The sequence below is a fragment of the Solanum lycopersicum genome, chromosome 8, assembly GCF_036512215.1.
Source record: "Solanum lycopersicum chromosome 8, SLM_r2.1".
Classification (NCBI taxonomy): Eukaryota; Viridiplantae; Streptophyta; class Magnoliopsida; order Solanales; family Solanaceae; genus Solanum; species Solanum lycopersicum.
This window is the reverse complement of record NC_090807.1, coordinates 56,244,290-56,265,892: the sequence shown is the minus strand read 5'-3', so window position 1 is coordinate 56,265,892 and position 21,603 is coordinate 56,244,290. Positions and strand designations below refer to the sequence as shown.

The window sequence follows — 21,603 nt, the reverse complement described above, 5'->3', positions numbered from 1 at the left end:
ATAATTCGGTATCGAAGTGGCTTTTGATTCTTCCAAAATCATGCAGTAAATCAAGCTTATCGAACTACAAGTGGCCTGAATTCTCATATAACCTGAGATATATAGGAAACCCGTTTCAAGGGTTCGACCATAATTCCTAAACCCTTTGCCGAATCCTTCTTTTTAAAATGAATGGGGTTGGTCAAAATTGGCTTGGTCAATTTCATTTTCCTCGAATTGCTTGCATCAACCCGAGTAACATGAGGGACAGTTGTTGACACCCAATTTTGACCCACGTCGGTATAAATTAATTATCGAGCTTCCTAAATTTTCCAAATAATTTAAATTAATTAGTTTTATAATTTTGCAAAAATATAACGATATAGTGTATACATAGTTGTGTATATAGCCGGTATATCTTGTGTATATTCGAAAATCATCCCAAAATATTTCAATTTTGATGATCATGCCATTTTAGTTTAAAATTATGATTTTGAATCACTCGTTTTAATTATATTACTAAATAGAGGAGCTCATTAATTAGTTAATGCGAATTCGTCATTTTAATCGGTCATTCGTCAAATTAATTCAACTTCCTTCCCCATGTCTTAATTAATTCTACTCCAGCCCATCTTTATTTCCTCTCTACCCAGGCCCACTCCACTCCCTTCTCAACCCATTCAATTTAATAGTTCAAGCCCAACACCTAGGCACAAACCTCCAACCCAATCCACTAAACTTAAACCCATAACCCGCCTTTTGACCCGACCCGACCCAACTCCTCCCTTTCTTCTTCCCTTTTCCCAGAACCCACGCGCCCCTCCCCTTCCTCTTCCCCTGCTCCTCACGCACACAGAAAAAACAGAATCCCCCCCAGCGCGACCCTCCTCCCTCTTCGTCCCTCTCTCACCCGCGTCTCCCCCACGCTCTCTCCCAAACTCCCTCCCTCGCGCGAACCCAGCAAAACAGAAACCCCAGACGCGACAAAACCCAACAAAATTAACACCCAAAAGCGGAAAACCCCACGCGAAGTCCCTTCCCTTCACGCGACAACATTTCCGCGACCCCCTCTCCTCACGCGTCTCGTCTCCCTTCCCTCATCTCTCTTATCGCGCGTGATGGAGGATTTAGCAACGGACACCTGCTGTCTTTTGTCGTTTCTCCCGCAACGTCCCTCTCACTCGTTTCGAATTCAAATGGAGACCTAGAATATCGATTTTACCCCAACCTTTTCTCCTTTTTCTCCCGCCCTCCTAACCCAAAAGAGACCCTAGTTTCCTCTATAATTACGCCCTCCGAAAACGTTGAAAGGGTGGTCGAAATTTTGAGCGGTGGAAAGATTTTGAGTTGAGAAAATCTTTGAAAATTTAGGTTAGAGATTTTGTGAAGAAAATTTCAGAAAGGCAGAATTGGGGTCAGATTTTTGGAGTTAGAAGTTTGGTTAGAGATTTTGGGGGGGTAGGAAATTTTCTCGAAAAGTCTTTCGACTTGGCTGTTGTCGATCTTCATTAGCGATTTTGGGTTGAAATTTTTTTCAGTTGAAACAATTTGGAGCAGTGAAAATCGTGAGTTAAGAAGAACAGTCGATAACTTTCTTTGAGAAAACTCGAGTTGAAATTTGAATGAGTGCTAAACACTCGATGTCGTATCCCTCATTCTTTCACCTCAAGTTGAAAGAATGAATTGCGATGTCTAAATCTGGATTTACTCTGTGGCGTTTGACTGTTTCGAAGTTCATGTGTTGCGTCTTCGTCTTGTTCAAATGCTTTTGTATGTTCAAGTATAATCTTTCCTCGTTCCGTTTCACATTGTCGCCTCTATTTAGTAATGAACGGGTTTCGGATGCTTCATATGTTTAGTAATTTGAATTGCATAATGTTCTTGGGCATTTGAATTGTTTGTATTAATGCAGTTTCTGCTTTTAATATTGCCAAGATTTAGTTAAATTGTTGGCCCTCTTGAAGGCATTTGTTAAGTTACCAAACGTATGCTAAAGCTACTGTTGAGGTCGGTAAAAGGGGAGTATATCTAATAAAATGTGGCGTAATACTAGTTTAGTATTCTGATTATGTAGCTTTGGTTTTTAAATTGATTGTAAGCATTTTGGAGAATATTTGCTAATATATTTCGCCATTTTCTGTGTTATGTGTGAAATTTTTTAGGAGGGTTCACCCCGAGCTCCAACGTTCATCCTCGCATTTCGGAAGAGCCATAAAGACTCTAAATCCTTTTCCACCGAGTCGAAGTCATAAAATCCGGCGTATAGATCCTCGAAATTGAACTAGGTTGAAGAATTGAAGGAGTTGGAAAAAGAGGGATTGGAAGATCTTTTTTTTTATTTTTTTATTATTATTTATTTCGTATTTTTATTTGTAATGGGCATAAGCCCTTGTAGTTTTTATTTTTCTTGTATTTATGTTTGTATGCTTAGATTAGGACAGGTGATAAAATGGGTCAAAACCCGAAAAACAGGTGGGTCCAAAACTCGGTCAAGGCGAACAGAACCCGAGTTTGGACCCAAATCTCTCTCTCTCTCTCTCTTGTCTCGCTACTTGTTTGTGTGTTTGTTTGAATTGTCGTTAGTTTTAGAGTTAGAAACTCCAACCCCATCAAACGCCTTTCGCTTTATCAAACTCGAAACTAAAAAATTGAAGCTTTAAAGATGTTAGAATTTGAAAGTCGCTTAGAGTTAAGTCTAAAAGTTTTAACTTTAATGGAATCTCAAAATGATGAATATGTCAAGACTTCTAAAGTTTGTTTAAATAGAAATCTTAAAAAAGTTCAAAGATTCGCAAACTTAAAGTTAATAAAATAGTCAAATAAGTTAGTTGTCGGAAAACCGTAAGTTAGCGGAGCGTCTTAGGTGCTTTTTTGAAACCTTCCTAAGACGCTAATAGGAATCCCAAACCCTTAAACATTTTTCAATCGATTTTTCTGTTAAGTCTTTTGAAAACAAAAGTTTTTTTCTTAATTTTCTCAAAATTAAGTGGCGACTTCTAAAAGTCGAAATACCCTTTAAAATAAATCAAACTCCTTTCGAAAATCAATTTTTTGATATAACAATATATAGAAGTAAATTTATCATACATTCAAGTGTCTAAATAAAAATTACCGACAAAGTTAAAAGTCTGACTATGTTCATCTTAATTATTCTTACGTCTCAATTATGTGATGTTACTTCATAGATATCTTTTTTTTCAAACTAATATATTAAAGGTTTTAAAACAAATCATAAATATTTGTAAAAGTATATTTTAAAAAAGTGCATGAATTAATTCGGGATATATTAATTCTTTACATTTAATCATAAATTTCTAATTCAATCTTGAAAGAGAATCCTATTGAAAGTGTCCTAAATAAGCGGCTCAACATAAGTTTAATTGGGGCTTTAATTCGGACTCGAATAATTTTAGATGTCATTTTCATGAATCTATAATTTCATCGTGTTTTAGTAGTGTGTATGACGATTTTGATATAATAGTTGGATTATTAATTGGGTGGAGTTTAGTTAGTAATGAGTGGGTAGTGAGTTGGTTTATAAATGATACAAATAAATTAAATTATAACCAATAGTTGAGCATCATGTATTTTTAAAAATATTTAAATAGTTTAAATTTAAAATCATTAAATAAGTGGTCAATTTTGAACTCAAAGGTAGATGACAAGGGTATTTTGGAGCCAATAGGTGGATGAAAAAGACATTTTGGAGCCAATAGGTGGATGAAGGGTAATTTTGTACCATTTTCAATACTTCAAGGGTATTTTAGGCCCTTTTTCGTTAAAAATAAAAAAAATGACTTAAAACGGATTTGAATAAAAAGATTGACTTCCATTGAAGGAGTTTAAGCTTGAAAAAATAGTGGGAGTTGGTGACTTGAAAATTGGAGAAGAAGAGAAAATAAAATAAAATATTAGCTAAATTAAGCATTTCACGCGCTATTATTGTGTATCACACTCGCTTTGACATATCAGCAAAAAATGTCTAAATTGCACAACGGGACCCACATGAGGTGTCTAAAATGAATATCACTCAGTTAAAGTGTCTAAGTAAAATTTGATGCCAATTTTAAGGGATCATCGATGGATTTGACCTTTTTTTTTTGTTTCACTAAAGTGGGCCAAAGTCTCTTCATGATGCATACAACGCTACCATTTATAGGATATTATTAAGTAAAATCAAAGGGTATTTTAAATGACATTAACTTCTTGAGAATGTGGAAAAGATTATACAAGTGTGAAAGATTAATGAAGAGTTAGTGAAGGTATAACATTAATATACATAATGAATTAAAATGAGACCTGAAAATTATTGACTTGCACTTTTAAATAATATATTTAAAAGAACTCTATAGTATTTTATTTTATAATATTTTGCATTATGATAGAGAAGTCAAAAGTTTTCTATAGCTTCTACTAATATTATAATTAATTATACTTACAACACTTCATTTTTCGTATTTTTATTATGTCAAAATAAGTGAATTATAAGTATGATCAGATTTCTCTAATTGAAGGAGATATAATGGGATGATAAATTGTTAAATATATATTTAGTGAAGCTTTATTAGGAAGGCAAACATGTCAATATTAATCTGTAAATTAGATTTTATATTAGGTTTTGAAGTGCATATCAATGACAAACAGTTAAATATATATTTAGTGAAGCTTTATTAGGAAGGCAAACATGTCAATATTAATCTGTAAATTAGATTCTATATTGAGTTTTGAATTGCATATCAATGACAAACAGCCAAAGTGATTTATCATTATCACATATTTTTTCCTTTTACATATGTTATAGTGTAGCCAATACTTAGTATTTAATAAGACTACTTAAATAGATCAAATACATTCTGAATTATTCTGCTAATGCTTTTTTTAGCGATTATTGCATTTAAAGTAAATGATGCATAATTAACTTGAAAACCTACCATCTACAAATACAATTATTGAGATATTGCTAGAAATTAAAATAGGGAAAGGGTCTGATATACTTCTCAACTTTGTCATTTGGAGCTGATACACCCATCATTATAAAAGTGGCTCATATATACTCTTACCGTTATACAAACGGCTCACTAAATGGCTCACATATACCCTTCATTTAACAGAATTTTAAATAATTAGTTTTAAATTTATATTTATTACTTATAAAAAAATTTAAAATTATTTAGTGATATATATGATTCTTCTATAAACGCTCAAGGTATATTTTAATTTTTTTTCATACATAAATTATTTTTTGACTTCTTTCATTATAATTATTTGAGTTTCTTATTCTTATTTATTTTTTCTTTCATTCCTTAGTTTAAAGAAAAAAAATAAACTTTTTTTTGTGTGTATTGTAATGTAATTTCGTATTCGAAAAAAATTTGGTCATCTACAATAAGTTTTACAAGAATATTAGTGAAACATAAATAAATTTGATTATCAAAATAGTAATTATAAATTAGTCATTGAAACAAAAAAAAGTCAAAAGAATATGTTTGACGAGGATTAAATTTACTCATATGGATTATATTTTTTTGAAGAAAATAATAAAAATTTAGATTGAAAATTATTATTTTTTCATTTCCGTTAGAGGAAAAGGGTATATGTGAGTCATTTGTTTACAAGTAGGGGTATATATGAGTCACTTTCATAACAAGCGGTATATCAGCTCTAAATGACAAAGTTGGGGGTATATCAGACCCTTTTCCCATTAAAATAAAATACCAATTATATTTAAATTATTTTTCTTATATACAATAAATAACTATAAGAATTATAGTGCTTTGATGGGCTACAATGATATTTGGCCATTCCCTGTCCACCTTTCACATATTAATTAATGAAATACATGAATCAAGTGCATTTTCTATTTCATATACAAATAGTTTACTACGTACTTCTTGTCCTTTTTTTTCTTTTACATTCTTATTTCAAGCTATCTACATAATCAATACATTAATCAACACAATTTAACTAGAACAAACTACATGGTAAAAGGTTGTGAAAATATAGAAAAACTGATAACTAACTTACTATCTCCCTCATCATTTTGACAAGCCGTGAAGAGCTTCAAAATTCAACCACATAGGTAGAAATTAATCGTAAATATGTGGAAGGAAGAAAATAAAATAGATTTTTAGAGTGTGTCAATAGGTAAAAGAAGAGAAAACACCTAAAACCAAAAGAAATAATCAACAATGATTAGTGACATTGACAACTAAAAAGTACAACAAAAATAGGATCTGATTAACGATTAGTCGTAACAAAAAAAATTCTTACAAGCTAATAGTCTATAGAGAAGGGATACAAACTCGTCAAACAATGAGATAGCTTGCTCGGAAGGGTGAAAGATTCAGAGAAGCTTATAAAGAAAAAAAAAAGCTCTTGAACTTGTGGAGCAAGGGATAACTGATAAGAAATTAAAGATTTTATGGATTAATCTTTAATGAAATTTATTAAATAAGATAGAATATGATTAGTATTTTAAAGGTATAGGAATTTGAAAAGTAATCTTGAAAATTTTCATTTCTTGAAAGCAAACTTTACTAATTTTAATGTCAGATTGAAAGAAAATGTGGAAACGATTAAAGGTATAAGAATTTTGAAAAGTATTACTTTAGAAGTTATAAAGACTTCACATAAATGATATATTAAGTTATTTAAAATTCAAGCAATATTATTAATTTTAAGAAATTTATTGATATATTTATATTAATATTATATGTCTAATTTAATCCTTAAAGGGTATAAAACTTTAATTTTTTATGGGCATTTTGGTAATCTAACTTTGCGCGAAAGAGCTTTTCACTTTTAATATATATAATATAATATAAAATATAATATATAAAATAATATATAATATAATATATAATATAATATATAAAAATAATAATATAATAAGAATTTTTTTAATTTAATTTTTTTACAAAATTAGCCAAGCTTCTAAAATTCATCGGTCAACCGCGAGTTAGCGGATTCTGTAAGGTGCTTAAACTCTTCCTTAGAGAATAATTTGAACCCTTACCCAACTCTGGTTTATTTAAATATTTTTCTTTTAAAAATTCATTTTTAATGGTTTTCTTATTTTTTTTTTCTAAAAAATCAAGTGGAGACTTCCCAAATTATAAATTTTTCCAAAACCTTTTGACAAAATTTGCCAAAGTTGTGGAATCGGCTTCGAAATCATTTAGTTTTCGAAATTGGGTCGTAACACTCATACGCTACATACAATGTCTGAAAACTGAAATAAAGAAAAGCTATAAAAATGTCATGGTCCTCGAAACATGAGGTCTCACCAATCTTTGAATCGACAAGAGAGATCAAGTAGCCACAAGTATGCGAGATAGGAGCGTCAAACTCTACATTAGAGAAACAATATAGGCACAAATATGCATTATTACATGGAATGTACCAAGTAAGATAACAATGCACAAATGATATGAAATCATGCTAAAAAGATTTTACATGATATGCAATGACCAATCTAAAACATAAGATAAGGTGTTAGAAACACAAGTCACAATCATGGTCAATGCAAGCTTAACATATTTAAAACACTTGGTGAGATTCTTTGAAAGTAATTTAGTTCAATATTGTGGGACGTTTACCATTAACCGACATGGACCATGTGAGCTAAACACATGAAAGCTGATGTCTATCACACACCGAAAATAGATGTCCTACTTGCCAAGGCAAGGACCATAAACTTCTAGTTATGTGGATTACTAGCTAAGAAATCCGACAGGGGCACATACTTAGGGACAATGAAATTACTACTAGAGACCAGACCTCTACTATTAGGAGCCTCCATCTCAATATCATCTCGATGCTAAGTAAAATCCTATGAAATAGTCATTAATCATATTCATTTCATTATCCATGGAAAGATACATCTAAGCTACCAATCTAAGCTAAAGTCCTTTAGAATAACTCCTTAAATCTTGATTCAACTTAGGTAAGAAAACCTTTCAACCTTATGAATCATTGGGTAAGAAAACCTTTGAAAATCATGATCATAGTAGCATATGAGAAAAGCTTTCACAATCTCAATAATACTTTCATCTAAAGCATACTCAAGTCATATACATTAAGTTCATCTAAACATGCATATCTTCATATTGCATAGTTCATAAGCTCTATCATTTGTTCGTAGTAAAAATCATCGATCGTGCATGAGTTCATAAGAATTCAACTCAAAATCATGTAAATACTTTAATTCATGAATTGGAGGCTTGACTAATTGAATCATAATTGAGAAAAATCCATGAAATTTGAACAAAACCCTAACTTTGAATTGAGAATTGAACTTGTAGAATTGGGACCTTTGGGAACCCAATGGGGAAGAAAGACTCCATAGGTGAATACTAACATATCTTGATGATCAAGTCCCAAAAACAATGGTGAATTGGAAACCTTGAAGTGAAACCTAGCTTCTTCTTTCTTTGCGCGAGAAAGGAATTTTGGGAGAACAACTTGGTGGGAATTTAGGATTGTAGGAGAATGAGTTTAGAATGGGTAGTTTTAGGACTTAAAATACTAATATAGGTCTTAGAATAGGGGTCAAAACAACATAACTTAGATATTAGACGCATAGGAAAATATTATAATAGTCCTGACTTAAAAGCTGATGGGACCTGTACGGAGGCCTTCACAGACCGTTTATCACTTCAAGGTCCGTGAAGGTGATTGTGAACAAGAGGGAAACATTGGGATTTTATTGCCAATCACCACGACCCTATCAACTGGCCCTTTACCCTTACATGGACCTGTTAGATTAGATTTTAGGCGTAATGCACACTCCAAAAGCTAGTTCAAAGGGAGGAGGATTGCCCAAACCTTATAAGGAGTTCAACCATCTCATTAACCACTGATGTGAGACTTTTGTCATTCTTTAACACCCCAACTCACGCCAGTGCTTAGCATCTGGTGCGTTGGAACAATTTTTTAAAGGCCCAAGATCGGGAGAGACAGACCCTACTCTGATGCCATGTTGAAATTAGGTCTTGGGCAACACACACCCCAAAAGCTAAGGTTGTGAGTTAGGCCGAAGACCTAATTTAATAGGACGTTTAGGCATCCGTGAGGGATCAAGTTCTCCTAAACCTTAGGGAGTAGGGTTCACGGATGGGTTGACAGGTCGTGGACCACTTCATGGTCCTTGAACCTGCCCGTTAAACCACCATGACACTTTCCAAACCATACTTACCAAATTCTAAGGTGTTACAGGTAAGTACACTCATCTTATTTTTGACTTTCTTACCTGATTTACTTTTAGTACATTATGATACCTGCTCAGTTATTCTATTGTCTTTCATACTCTATATATCATTTCATAATGATGCCTCATGCCTGGGGCCGGCCCGGGGGTGCTGCATTTTTGCATGCAGGTCCCGAGTTGCAGAAGATTGGTCAGCTCTATTTCTTCTAGAGTAGCCAAATTTAAAAGTTTTCTAGTGTTTTGTCATATTCAACTGTTGGGTAGGTTGTGGCCCTGTGCCGACCAAGTATATTACTCTTAGAGGCTTGCAGACATTAGATTGGATAGATGTGTGTTGTCGGCTATGCTGGGCTTTTTGTTTTGCCCTTTTAGCTCAGTGGTCTGTTGGCCTTAATCATATATGACTATATCTGTTCATTTATATGTTTCTAGATATAACGGTGACCTCGACGGGCCATAAATGATTTAGTTTCTGTTCTATATGAATTGCTGGAAGTAGTTGAGTTTATTGAAGATTATGTTGACAGGGTCCTTGCAGATAGAGGCCTTTGAAGTTGAAATATACTTGTTTGTTTTCTTGATTTTGTGGTTGGTGTTATGTTGGTAATTAGTTGTCCAGCAAGGATCGACTCAGGGTCAAGTGTCGCACTAGGTGCTAGTTGCATCCCTAAGTTGGGGTACAACATGTTACCATCCTCAAAATAGTTTCCGAGAAGCTAGTAAAGTGTCAAAAACCCTGAGATAGTCCTCTAATATTTCCTCCCCAAAAGATTGAACCTCGTTTGAGATTGATACCACTTTTGATAAGAAAATATTTGGAGGATTTGCAAGTTAATTTGACCATCTGTATTTTGTTATTACTCTGGTTGTACTCATGAAGATTTGTAGATATTGATGGCTCACACAATATTCCAACTCCTTTTCTATTGCTTTGGCCTCAGCACGTAGGCTAGTAGTGTTAATCATGACAATAGTAGTAGCATAAATTAACTCTCCCATAATATCTCTGATACATAAAGATCCACGAGCCGGAGTCTGGATTTTCATTAGAGGAGCCATCAATATTGCATTTCTACATTCAGTGGATAGCTCCAGCTAATAGGTTTGCAACACTTGGGATAGTTTTTTATACTATCCTTTTTTTGTTTTCACCCAATATCCGGTACATGTATCAAGGTTTAACTAAATTCAGATTCACGGTAAGGAGTCCACATTTATTATGAAGTATATTCATAAGCAGAGGCAATTCAATAACATTGGTAGTATGAAAAACTTTTTTTGAGTATTTTGAGATGAAGTTCTTCTTCTTGAAGCTGATTATCATCTCCTCAACTACAATAAGGACTTATTCATTTAAAAAACACTCTCCTATATCTTTTGACTATTTTTTTCCAATCAATTATGCCTTCATGTTGTGCCCCCTTTCAGAAAATGGACGATCCCATTCAACTTAACTAAAAGAACTAGACTTCCTACAAGATTATCATGAGAAGGATTTATGTTTGAAAGAAGGCATTTGCAGTTCGTCAGACCTGTATGTTCCAAAACCTACTTTAGGGAGTTATGAAGAATTAAGAAAAGAAGAAGAAGATAATGATTCTAACCTCTACGACTAATTTAGCTAAAGCATCCACAACATGATTACCCTTCCTAAAGCATTGTTAGACCTTAATGCTCAGTGTGCTTAAAATCTATCTAATTACCAGGACACTTAGCTCTTGCATCGCGACATCTCAATTATGAACAAGGAATTACATTCTAAGGTAAAGCTTACACGCCGTTGTGTTTGACACCACTTAAACCAGATGAGGCTATTGATCTGTCTGAGGATAAAAAATGTCCTGTGACAGTATTACTAAAGTATACATTGCTGGAAGAAATTGTTATCAACATGACTTTCTCATTCTGTTAAAAAAAATACAACTACATTTATCTATGTAAGGCTAAACATTCTATTCTTTCAAAAAATGGGGTCTCTGAGACTTTGAAGAATGTTGCAGACTTCCTTCATTGACGGCCTACTAGATGGTGATGCTCCGGTACACATTAGTCCTAGTTTAAAAACATCTCTCATTTGTTCCACATTACTTGTTTCCATGATTTCTTCATCAAGGGCCTCAACAATGTAATTCCCATCTTTGTAACGCTGTTGAGCCCATTGTGCTAGATTCATTTGCTCCTCTCTAAGAATGGGTTGTCTCCCTGTTGTTAATTCTAATAGCACCACTCCGAAGCTATATATATCTGTCTTTATATTCACTCTGAATGTCGAGGCATACTCTGAGAGGATCAAACATTAAAATTTAATATTACAGTTGGATAAATTATTTTGAGAATTCTTGAGGTACGATAAATATTTGAACTGTAATATACCTGGTGCAATGTAACCAAATGTTCCAGCAATAGCAGAAGCTGTCTCAGGATTATCATCTCTCCTCGATAGTATTTTTGCTAATCCAAAATCTGCTATTTTTGCATTGAATTCTGAGTCCAGAAGGATATTGCTGGACTTAATGTCTCTATGAATGATGGGTCGAGTACAGTCATGGTGCATATAGCTGAGTCCTTGAGCTGCACCAGTGGCTATATTTAGTCTCTTTCGCCAATCCAGGGCAGGGGTACTACTTTGACCTGGTGATACTGCTCTTTTCTCTCCGTGAAGCCATTTGTCGAGGCTTTGTTTCTCAAAGTATTCATAGACTAGAAGCTTTCTGTCTAAACTTGAGATGCAACACATGAGCTTGACAATGTTGTTGTGTCGAATGCTACCAAGTGTTCTAACTTCTGCCAGGAACTCCTTTTGGGGTCTTCCACCTGATTTTCCCCCATGACCTATGCTTTTAACAGCATAAGTACTGCCTGTTTGATCGATCACAACTCGATAGACCTTGCCTGATCCTCCATTTCCTATTATGTTTTCGTCTTTCAAGCTACACAAAATGTCTTCTGTAGTCACCTTCAACTTTTGAAATGAAATGAACTTTATGTCATCTTTAACATTCCGCTTCTTTGTTTTCCACCAATGCTTTCTGACCATGTAAAAGATCCATGTTAACTGTATTGCTACCCCAAATCCTACAATAGGAATAATAATAATCAAGTGTTTTGGTCTTGAAGATTTTTGAACCTCATCACCAGAGGAACAGTTTGGTAGGCTAGGTACGGATAAGTTCTTGGATGCAGAACAAAGATTGGACTCGTCAAAACAATTCTCTTCGTATGTTAACTTCACAAATTCAGCAGAAATGCTTCCTGAGAATTTGTTGGAACAAAGCTTTAAAGTATTTCTAGGCCTGAGATGCTCTATACTTTGCGAGATATCTCCTGATAACTGATTATATGACAAATCCAGAGCATGCAGTCCAGGTAAATACTGAAATCCCCTTGGTATAGAACCAGTCAATTGGTTATGTGAAAGATCCATATCATACAAACTAAACAAGTTCATTTCATCAGGTATCACACTGGACAAATAGTTGAAACTTAGGGACAGGTGACGCAAATGATGCAACTGAAACAACTTGTTAGTAATTGAACCACTTAAAGAATTATGTGACATGTCCAGTTTCACAATATTTTTCAAGTTACCAATATCTTCTGGTATCGAACCGTTCAGGTAGTTCTCAGAGAGATTAAGATTTTTCAGCTGGGATGATGCTATTTCTTTTGGCATCTCACCAGACAACATATTACCATTAAGATACAAATTGAGTAATTGTTTCATCTCAAACAACTCACCTGGAATCCGGTCGCTCAATGAATTATTGGACAAATCCAAATGTTGTAACATGGAGCAATCTTTCAGGCTTAGTGGTATGATTCCTGAAATATTATTGTTGGAGAGATCAATGAAGGTAAGGTTCTTGAGCTCACATAGTATCGATGAAATTGTTCCGGTTATGTTTTTTCCTCCAAGATGTAGTTCTGTGACTACCCTGTCATCGATGCACCAAACTCCAGGCCAAGTGCATTCTGAAGAATTTGAATTCCACGACTGGAAAAACTCCGAATCGCTCCAGTGTTGTTTCATGTTTAGTAATATGGACCGTTCCGTGCCTGAAAATTGTAAGGTTTCTTGGAAAGACAGGCTAATTAGGAAGAAGATTTGCATATTGAGCCAAAAAAGTTTAGAGCTTGCTTGGATCATGTTAATTTGATGTTTTATTTTCCTTCATGTGCTTCTTTTCATTTGATAATGAAGTCTGTCAAGTCAGTATGAAATAAATAAACAACTCATATTTCAACAATAAAATAGTCAACTAAAAGCCAACTATTTGGCTTTGAAGAATAATTGGTGAGTTGTCTCCTTTTGACCAAGTCAAGCTAGTAATTTACTCCTTCCTCTTCCTTTCTATTTACCAGCCATGATTTTGTATATTTTTTGATGCTCGATAATAATCGTACTATATAATAGCTTACAAATAATATATGAGACGTACAAATCCTATACAGAGATATTGAGAAGAATCGATATTGGATCATCCCAGGAACAATCCGCAATGACTTGATACTCTCAATATGAATAAAATGATAAAACAGAAGAAAAAATTTGAAGTCAGAAAGAGAATATGTGAAAATTAAATGAATTTGTAAATAGTGCAACACCATTGGGATGAGGACTGGATTGGGATGTGTACCAATTTTAAAGTACATCGTGTCAATTTATCTTAAATTATTATTATATTTGCTCATATGATCTGTTAGCAATTTTTTAAGAATAAAAGGTTGCACATTCTGTCGATTTAATATTTAATACTAGTGGGTGCATAAGTTTTTGATACTTGCACAAAAATTGTAGTAGGATTATGAGTTCATTTTTGTGTTGAGTTAGGTTAGAAAATTATTTCTTGTTAGTATTAGGTTGAATTGAGCTAATTTTGTTTCCCTATTTTAATTTGATTCAAATAATTGGCAGTTCTTTAGATTACAAACAAAAAGATAGTCACATATTTTTCAAATGTTTTCTTGAAAAATAAGTTTGTCTTTAATTTATTTTTTCAAGTTTGGTTGATAAATGAAAAATATTTTTTATTATTTGGTTGGTGAATGAAAATCATTTTCTAGAAAATATTTTTATTTTTTACTTAAGACTAAAATATTTTGATCCAAGACTTTCGAATCGAAATCCAACTCTGACACCCGAATCCGACACATGACCTAGGACTCGACATTGACCTGAAAAGTCAACTCTAGCACTTGACTCGAAACCCCACCCAACAGCTGACTCGGGATCCAACTCCGACACCCGACCTCGAAACCTGACCTGATATATTGTAAATTTCTATGACCCACATAATTATAATTTTGGTTTAAAATTAATATAAGTATAATCCTAGACCTGTAGTAACTTTAAACTACCCATAAAGATGGAGACCTGGTAGTTTTAAAACTATACACCATACCCACTATTCAGGATGATGCAAAGTGGGAATCCATTAAATGGTCCCCTCATTCTCTTCGTAAAGTATAGTCTTATTTATCAAAATTATTCATGAAACGTAAGGTAAAGGAGAAAAACAAGATCTATAAAGAAAAGATTTTCATTTAATTTTAGTGAAGATTTCCAAAGTATACTATGACTTCTTCGAGTATGTATTCCTACTATGTGTGAAAATCACGTAATTTTACGATGGTAAATAATTGATAAAGAGTTTATGAATGATTAGATTATTTATGTTTTTATAATCTTAGACACAACATTCAAATTTGGATTTCGACTGCAACAGTGACCCGATCCGACACTCGAGAGTGGGGTCTCGATTTGTGATCGAAAATCAAGTCTCAAATAAAGAATCAAGACTTGTATCTCGCATTAGTATCGAGAATTGGCAACCAAGACTTGAGTTAAAGTGGAAAGTTGAGGTGCGATGTTGAAAAATAGTTTTGGAAAAATGTATTCGAGGTAAGTCATTTTGTTGATTTGAAAAATATTTTCAAAAACATTTAAGTCAAACCAAACACGACAAAATTGAAAAATAGTTGGTAAAAAATTGTTTCCTTTCCCATCATCATTTTTCTGGAAATGGCAAAGATCTTTCTTGCTTTGCTGTTTATTTCTTGGCCACAAAGGTCAGTCAAGTCAACTTTTGTTTCTTTTCTTTTAACAAGTCAACACTTTGCTAGCATTTCCCTTTCAGTGTCGGCTACAATATTCATAACATGTTGACTGACTTGTGTTGTATGATAATGATACATGGTTTCTTCAAAGCTAATTAATGATCCAATCAAACACTTGGAAAAAAAAAATAACAACAAAGAAATTGTAGAGAATGAGGTAGTATATACTTCACAAAAAGAGTACAATCAAACCAAAGGAACCATGAAAATTGATCATATTCATGTTGTAAAATCTACATTTTCATTTCCCAGGAAACAAGTTTACCTTTTCATTGTCTCGTTACTTGCCTTTATGCATTTCCAGGGCGGTTTACAGAGTGATGTCTACGAAAATGAGAAGAACATTTTGTTGGAGCTGAAGCAAGTATGGGGATTTGAGAAATTATGGGATTCCAATTCCTCACACTGCGATTGGTATGGTATAGACTGCAGAAATGGTTCTGTTACAAGCATCTCTATTCAAGATGTGAATCTACATACCGGAACAATTCCACCAATCCTATGTGAACTCAAAAGCCTGTATTTGATAGACCTGAAAACCAACTATATCAGAGGAGAATTTCCTACCTCCTTGTACAACTGCTCAAACCTGGAATATCTTGATATTTCTTGGAATCAATTCCATGGACCACTGCCTAGTGACCTTCATCGTTTGTCAAGGCTATATAATTTAAATATTGCTGGAAACAGCTTCAGTAATATCCCAGGAGCTATAGGTCAGCTTTCTGAATTGCAATATCTATCTCTTGAGTTCAATAATTTCAACACTTCGATACCCCGAGAAATTGGAAATTTATCAAAGCTTGAGACCTTGGATATATCCTATATTGACAGCTTTAAGCAGGTTATAATTCCAGGGGAATTAGGAAGACTGAAGAAGTTGACATCCCTTTTCATTGTAAAGTCAAATTTGATAGGGGAGATTCCAGAAACATTTTCCGGTCTTTCAGCTCTCCAAGTCTTGGATCTCTCAAGCAATAACTTAAAGGGGTCTATCCCAAGTTACTTGTTTGAATGGAACAAGTTGACAAATCTTCATTTGGAGTATAACCAATTTTCTGGTAGGTTACCAATGTTGGATGCAAATATGGAATTGATGGGGAGAAATCAAGAAATGTTTTCTAATCTTTCTGGTCTCCAAGTCTTAGATCTCTCGGGAAATCGCCTAAATGGTTCAATTCCAAGCTATTTATTTCATTGGAAGAATTTAACATCTCTTCTTTTGGGGGATAACCAATTTTCCGGGAATTTACCTAGTATAACTGGAAATTTGAGATTAAGAACATTGGATCTTTCGTCGAATCAGCTTTCTGGACATATTCCAAAAGAATATGACAAGAAAGAATACAACTTTAGAAATAATCTGAATCTGTGTAGCAAATATACCAACCATTACATCCAGGTTCCACGTTGCAGTGGAAAAACAAGAGTTGTAATTGCTGTTGTGGCCCCTGTTGCATTTTTAGTCATGGTAACATTGCTATGTTATACATGTAAAAAGAATTGGTCTTTCTCCACAGACCAACTCATGCGGAGGAAGAAGAGGCATGAGAACCAAGACCCTGAGTGGATGTTCATTTCTTTCCAGCAGCTACGATTCACAGAATCCGAAATTCTGGTGAATATGACGGAAGAAAATTTGATTGGAAGTGGAGGATGCGGGAAGGTCTATCGAGTTGGTGTCAATCCGAATGGGAACTTTGTGGCAGTTAAGAGAATATGGAACAAGAGGAATTTAGATTACGGACTTGAGAAACAGTTCCTTGCAGAAGTTGAAGTATTGGGTAGCATTCGACATTCTAACATTGTGAAGTTATTATGTTGCATTTCTAGTGGAAACTCAAAGGTTTTGGTGTACGAGTACATGGAAAATCAAAGCTTAGACAAGTGGTTGCATCAGAAGAGAAGAAGTGAAAAAGCTATTACTGCTTCAGCACATAGTGTCTTGGAATGGCATACTAGACTGCAAATTGCAGTTGGTGCTGCCCGAGGTCTATGTTACATGCATCACGAGTGCTCCCCGCCAATCATTCATCGTGACATTAAGTGTAGTAATATCCTTTTAGACCATGAGCTGAATGCCAAAATTGCAGATTTTGGACTGGCTAAGGTTTTGGCTAAGTGGGGAGAGACAGAGACTGCTTCTGCTATCGCTGGCACGTTTGGTTACCTAGCTCCAGGTAAATTTCACTGTTCACATATTAAATGGACAACAACACACCAGAGTGTACGTTTGTATCGTGTTTCTTATTGATTTTATCCTAATACCTTGTTGTTCTAATTGGAATTTCAGAGTATGCATACACGTCGAAAGTGAATGCCAAGATTGATGTCTACAGCTTTGGTGTGGTGTTATTGGAGCTGGTTACCGGGAGAGAACCAATAAATGGAGATGAGCACATAAACCTTGCACAATGGGCATGGAACCACCATGAAGAAGGCAATCCAGTGGTTGATGCTATTGATGAAGAAATCAAGGAAGCATGTTTCTTGAACGAAATGAGTTCCATGTTCAAGTTGGGGCTTATTTGCACCAGCACTATCCCTTCCGCTAGGCCTTCCATGAAGGAAGTCTTGCAAATTCTATTACGTAGCCTTACTACTTCTTCCTAACAAATTCTTAGTAGTAAGCTAAGCTAGGACGTCTGCTACTTGATTTGCCTTTCTGTAGCAGTTGTTAGCTGTAGCCTGTAACATTGGCTTGGTTCATCGTTTGGGAAACGTCTTCAATGATATTCTTCACCTTGAAGTTGGGAGTCTTATTATATCTTTTAATATGTTGGTAACCAAAAGTGAATCCAGTTCAATGGTGAAACCACTGAATCCATTTTGGATGCACCAGTCAACACCAAAAATATGTTGCTTGAGCTTCTGCAGTGTTGCTGCTGCCACATTTAACAGGGATTTGACATCTTGCTTGATCCTGTACCCTCATTAGCCCTCCCTCCATTGGGGCCATCATATACACCCTCTCCCCTTAGGACTCGGGGCTCCTTACTTTCTTTGTCGAAGATGTTATGTTCACCTCATCTTCTGAAGATTGTGAACCTAGAAGTGTGTTAGTCCTACTTGACCCTGCTCCATCAAGGGTATCACTGAGGGTCAGAACAATTCTAACAAACTAATTAAAACAAGTACCAAAAGAATTGACGAGTAGAAAAACTTGATCCCTTATAGGAACATTTCATTTTCCAATCACTTAAGTTAGCCTAGACCCTTAATGAATCTCTAGTCAATGGTTTTAGCTTTTATCAACTGTGTAATACTGTTGGATTTTTTTTTGGAACCCCACGATAATCCGCAGCCGTTACAACCTCTGCTGCAAGAACTAGACTTCCTACAAGATTATCATGAGAAGGATTTACGTTTGAAAGGAGGCATTTGCAGTTCATCAAACCTGTTCCAAAGCTTCCTTGGGGAATTCTGAAGAATTAAAAAAAAAAAGATATATATATATATATCATATATCATCATCATATATTATTATAAGTGTGAAGCTCCAAAACCCAAAGTTGAATTACCATTTTACCCCTATAATAGTTAATTATGTTTTAGATATTAGTTCATATGATAGATATTATTAAATAATACTTATTGAAATTAATAACATAATAAAGACCTAATTTAATTCTTAAAGTGGAAATTTATTGTCCTTCATTCATAATTGATTTCTAGATAAAATTTTACTAGATAAAAAAAATATACATGCATTGGAATAAATAATTTCAAAAATATAGCAATAATAATTTAGCCTTTTAAGTTACCTACTTTTATTATGCTCTTTAAACCATTGTCATCTTTTTTTATAAAAAAAAATTCATATTAAGGTGTTAGGTTAAAGATATCAAAAGGTCACTTCTTGAATCACTTAATTTGTAACGTTTTAATTTTCTATTAGCAGATTCTCCATTTTCCTATACTATGTATTCTACTTTCTCATGTAATCATGTTATCTCTATTATTTTTTTATGAGTTTTTTATGCTCAATGTTTTGTTTATCTTTATTTTAACTCATCTATTTGTTGAATATTTCAACTACTAAAGAATTTTGTTAATTTGACTTTTTTTTTATGAAGATACAGTTAAGAAATGACGTTAATATTTCACAATGATGATGTAGTAAGTGAAGCAACACACATTGAACTGTTTCAAGTGGTATCGATTTCCAGGTAATATATCATTGTTCCTGACATGCAATTAATTGCTTCTATGTAAGTTGATGTGGTCTTAATAAATTTTTTGTTTGATTTTTATACAAAAATCATTATATAGAAGTTGAGACGGAACACTTAATTGGATTCTCGAATAAAAAAAAGAGTCTTTTACACAAGGACAAGAAGAAAGACTTCTAACTTACTCACTGCATTTATGAAAATCAATGGAATATCCTACAAGACAAAAAGTTGATGTGATTTCTGTCCAAGTGAATCCAACTCACTAACAAAAAAATTAAAGAAAGATTAAAAAAAAATTACCATGAAGAGAATAAAAATGAAGATGAAGAGATTCAATGGTGTCTTATACGTTGATATGAACCATTGTAACTTTATTCTTTAAATTTACGAGGAAATAAATTATTGACGAAATTTGTGAAATGTACATATATACCTTTGGGTCGGTAACAAATGTGATAATAGCTAATTCTTGATATATATATATATATATATATATATAGTCTAAATTTATTTTTTGCAGTACAAACTTTATATGAAGGATTTTAGGATAAACGTGCAACGCACGTTCTCGGAAACTAGTATATTATTATAAGAGGGAACCAAAAAAGTTGAATGTTGAATTACGATTTTACCCTTATTATAAATTAAAATGATATAAAAATATTTTATTATTTAATTTAAATATTTAATTATATTATTTTAATAGAAATGTTAATGACTTTTGCACTTCTTTAGATTAATTCTTATTTAATTTATCTTCTTTAAATATTTACCCTTTAAATAGATACATGAATATGGTTTATCTTCTAGATTAATTTATGTTCTTAATTAATATTAATTTTTAATTTTTGTAACACTTGAACTTTCAACTTTGTAAGTTAATGTTCATATTCCAAAGCTATATTTTTTCCTATAAATACAATCTTTTAATATTATTTTTGTAGAAAGATTTACATGTGATACAATTTTTTGTGTGTGGAAGACTAGAGAAGTTTTAATCAAGTGAAGAAAATTTCAAGGTAAGAGGATTTGTGTCAAGATTACAAGGCATAATGTGATTATAGAATGAATGTTAATTACTAAAATATCGAAGCTTGATGTATTTATTTATTTTTACTTATTTGTCGAGATCAGAACTATGGTAAGACCCCTCCATTTATGTAGTTGAATATCACTTCCATTAACTTGTCTTCCAAATATTTTAATTTTTTATGGTCAAAAGTTGAATGTTGATTACTATAACGTTGTTTCTATTTGCATTATCAAGAAAAAACAGAAAAAAGATTGTCTTAGCATTTTTCTATTTTTCGTTGGTTGCGTTATGCTAAACTTGCTCCTATATATATGATACTTTTTCTTTGTATTTGTAATTTTATTTTAAGAATATATTTGATTGAAGGGTGTATTTTTTGCTTTAGAAAATGAGACAAATACAATCATAAAAATAGTGTATAAGACATGCAGAACAATTAATACTTACAAGATATTCTAATTTCAAATATTAATAATTATATTTTTACATTTTAAATTTTAAATATTTGTAAAGAATCATTCTTACATGTGCTTGTGGATAAAATTTCTAGTTTTTCGACAATTTTCATTAAAATTATCATGAGATCCAAATTCCAAAGTCGAAAAATGATACACCAAAATGCTTAATAAGTTAGAAGATCTTTTTATCCTTTGACCAAATATTGCTCCTATTATTTTTTTAACAAAAAAATGTAAAATATATTTCAACAAATTTTTACTTTAAGAATACTAATATTGTCATTTTGACTCTCCATTAAATTAAAATCTGATTTATTTAATTAATATTAATATTTTATTTGTATAATTACATAATTTAAATATCAATCATTGCACTTTAAATCTTAGTTATTTTCTTCTAATAAGTTTTTTATTTATAAATTTTAATTACTTAATTGCATTCTACTTAATGAGAAAGAGAATTTCATCTTTTATGAATTAATGTCAAACATTTTATCTTCTTGAAATGTATAAATATTAATTTAATTTCAACATTTTTATGAGACAAAAAAGACATTTTAAGAAAGTTAATCATAAGATAGTGTGCCTCTATTTTTGTTTTTGCTACTTTATTTTATCTTTTAAAACAAATAT

General features: G+C 32.9%; 2 protein-coding genes across 3 annotated transcripts; one reads left to right on the top strand and one right to left on the bottom strand.

Annotated features, from left to right (window-relative positions):
• Nucleotides 1-11,067: 11,067 nt before the first annotated feature.
• Nucleotides 11,068-13,528, bottom strand: LOC101248899 (receptor-like serine/threonine-protein kinase At1g78530). Of its 2 annotated transcripts, XM_019215062.3 has the most exons (3): nucleotides 12,926-13,528; nucleotides 11,561-12,262; nucleotides 11,068-11,467 (listed from the first exon to the last, which is right to left on the bottom strand). In XM_019215062.3, exons 1-3 carry the CDS (start codon nucleotides 13,332-13,334, stop codon nucleotides 11,148-11,150), a joined length of 1,431 nt encoding a protein of 476 aa, XP_019070607.1. In that variant the 5' UTR covers nucleotides 13,335-13,528; the 3' UTR covers nucleotides 11,068-11,147. The 2 variants fall into 2 exon arrangements, with proteins under 2 accessions (XP_019070607.1, XP_010325071.1); XM_010326769.3 differs by having other exon boundaries at nucleotides 11,561-13,528.
• Nucleotides 13,529-13,717: 189 nt separating this feature from the next.
• LOC101247644 (receptor-like protein kinase 7) lies at nucleotides 13,718-18,053 on the top strand. The gene is made up of 2 exons (XM_004245340.5): nucleotides 13,718-17,484; nucleotides 17,598-18,053. The coding sequence occupies exons 1-2, from the start codon at nucleotides 15,381-15,383 to the stop codon at nucleotides 17,915-17,917; spliced, it is 2,424 nt and encodes an 807-aa protein (XP_004245388.2). The 5' UTR covers nucleotides 13,718-15,380; the 3' UTR covers nucleotides 17,918-18,053.
• Nucleotides 18,054-21,603: the final 3,550 nt, after the last annotated feature.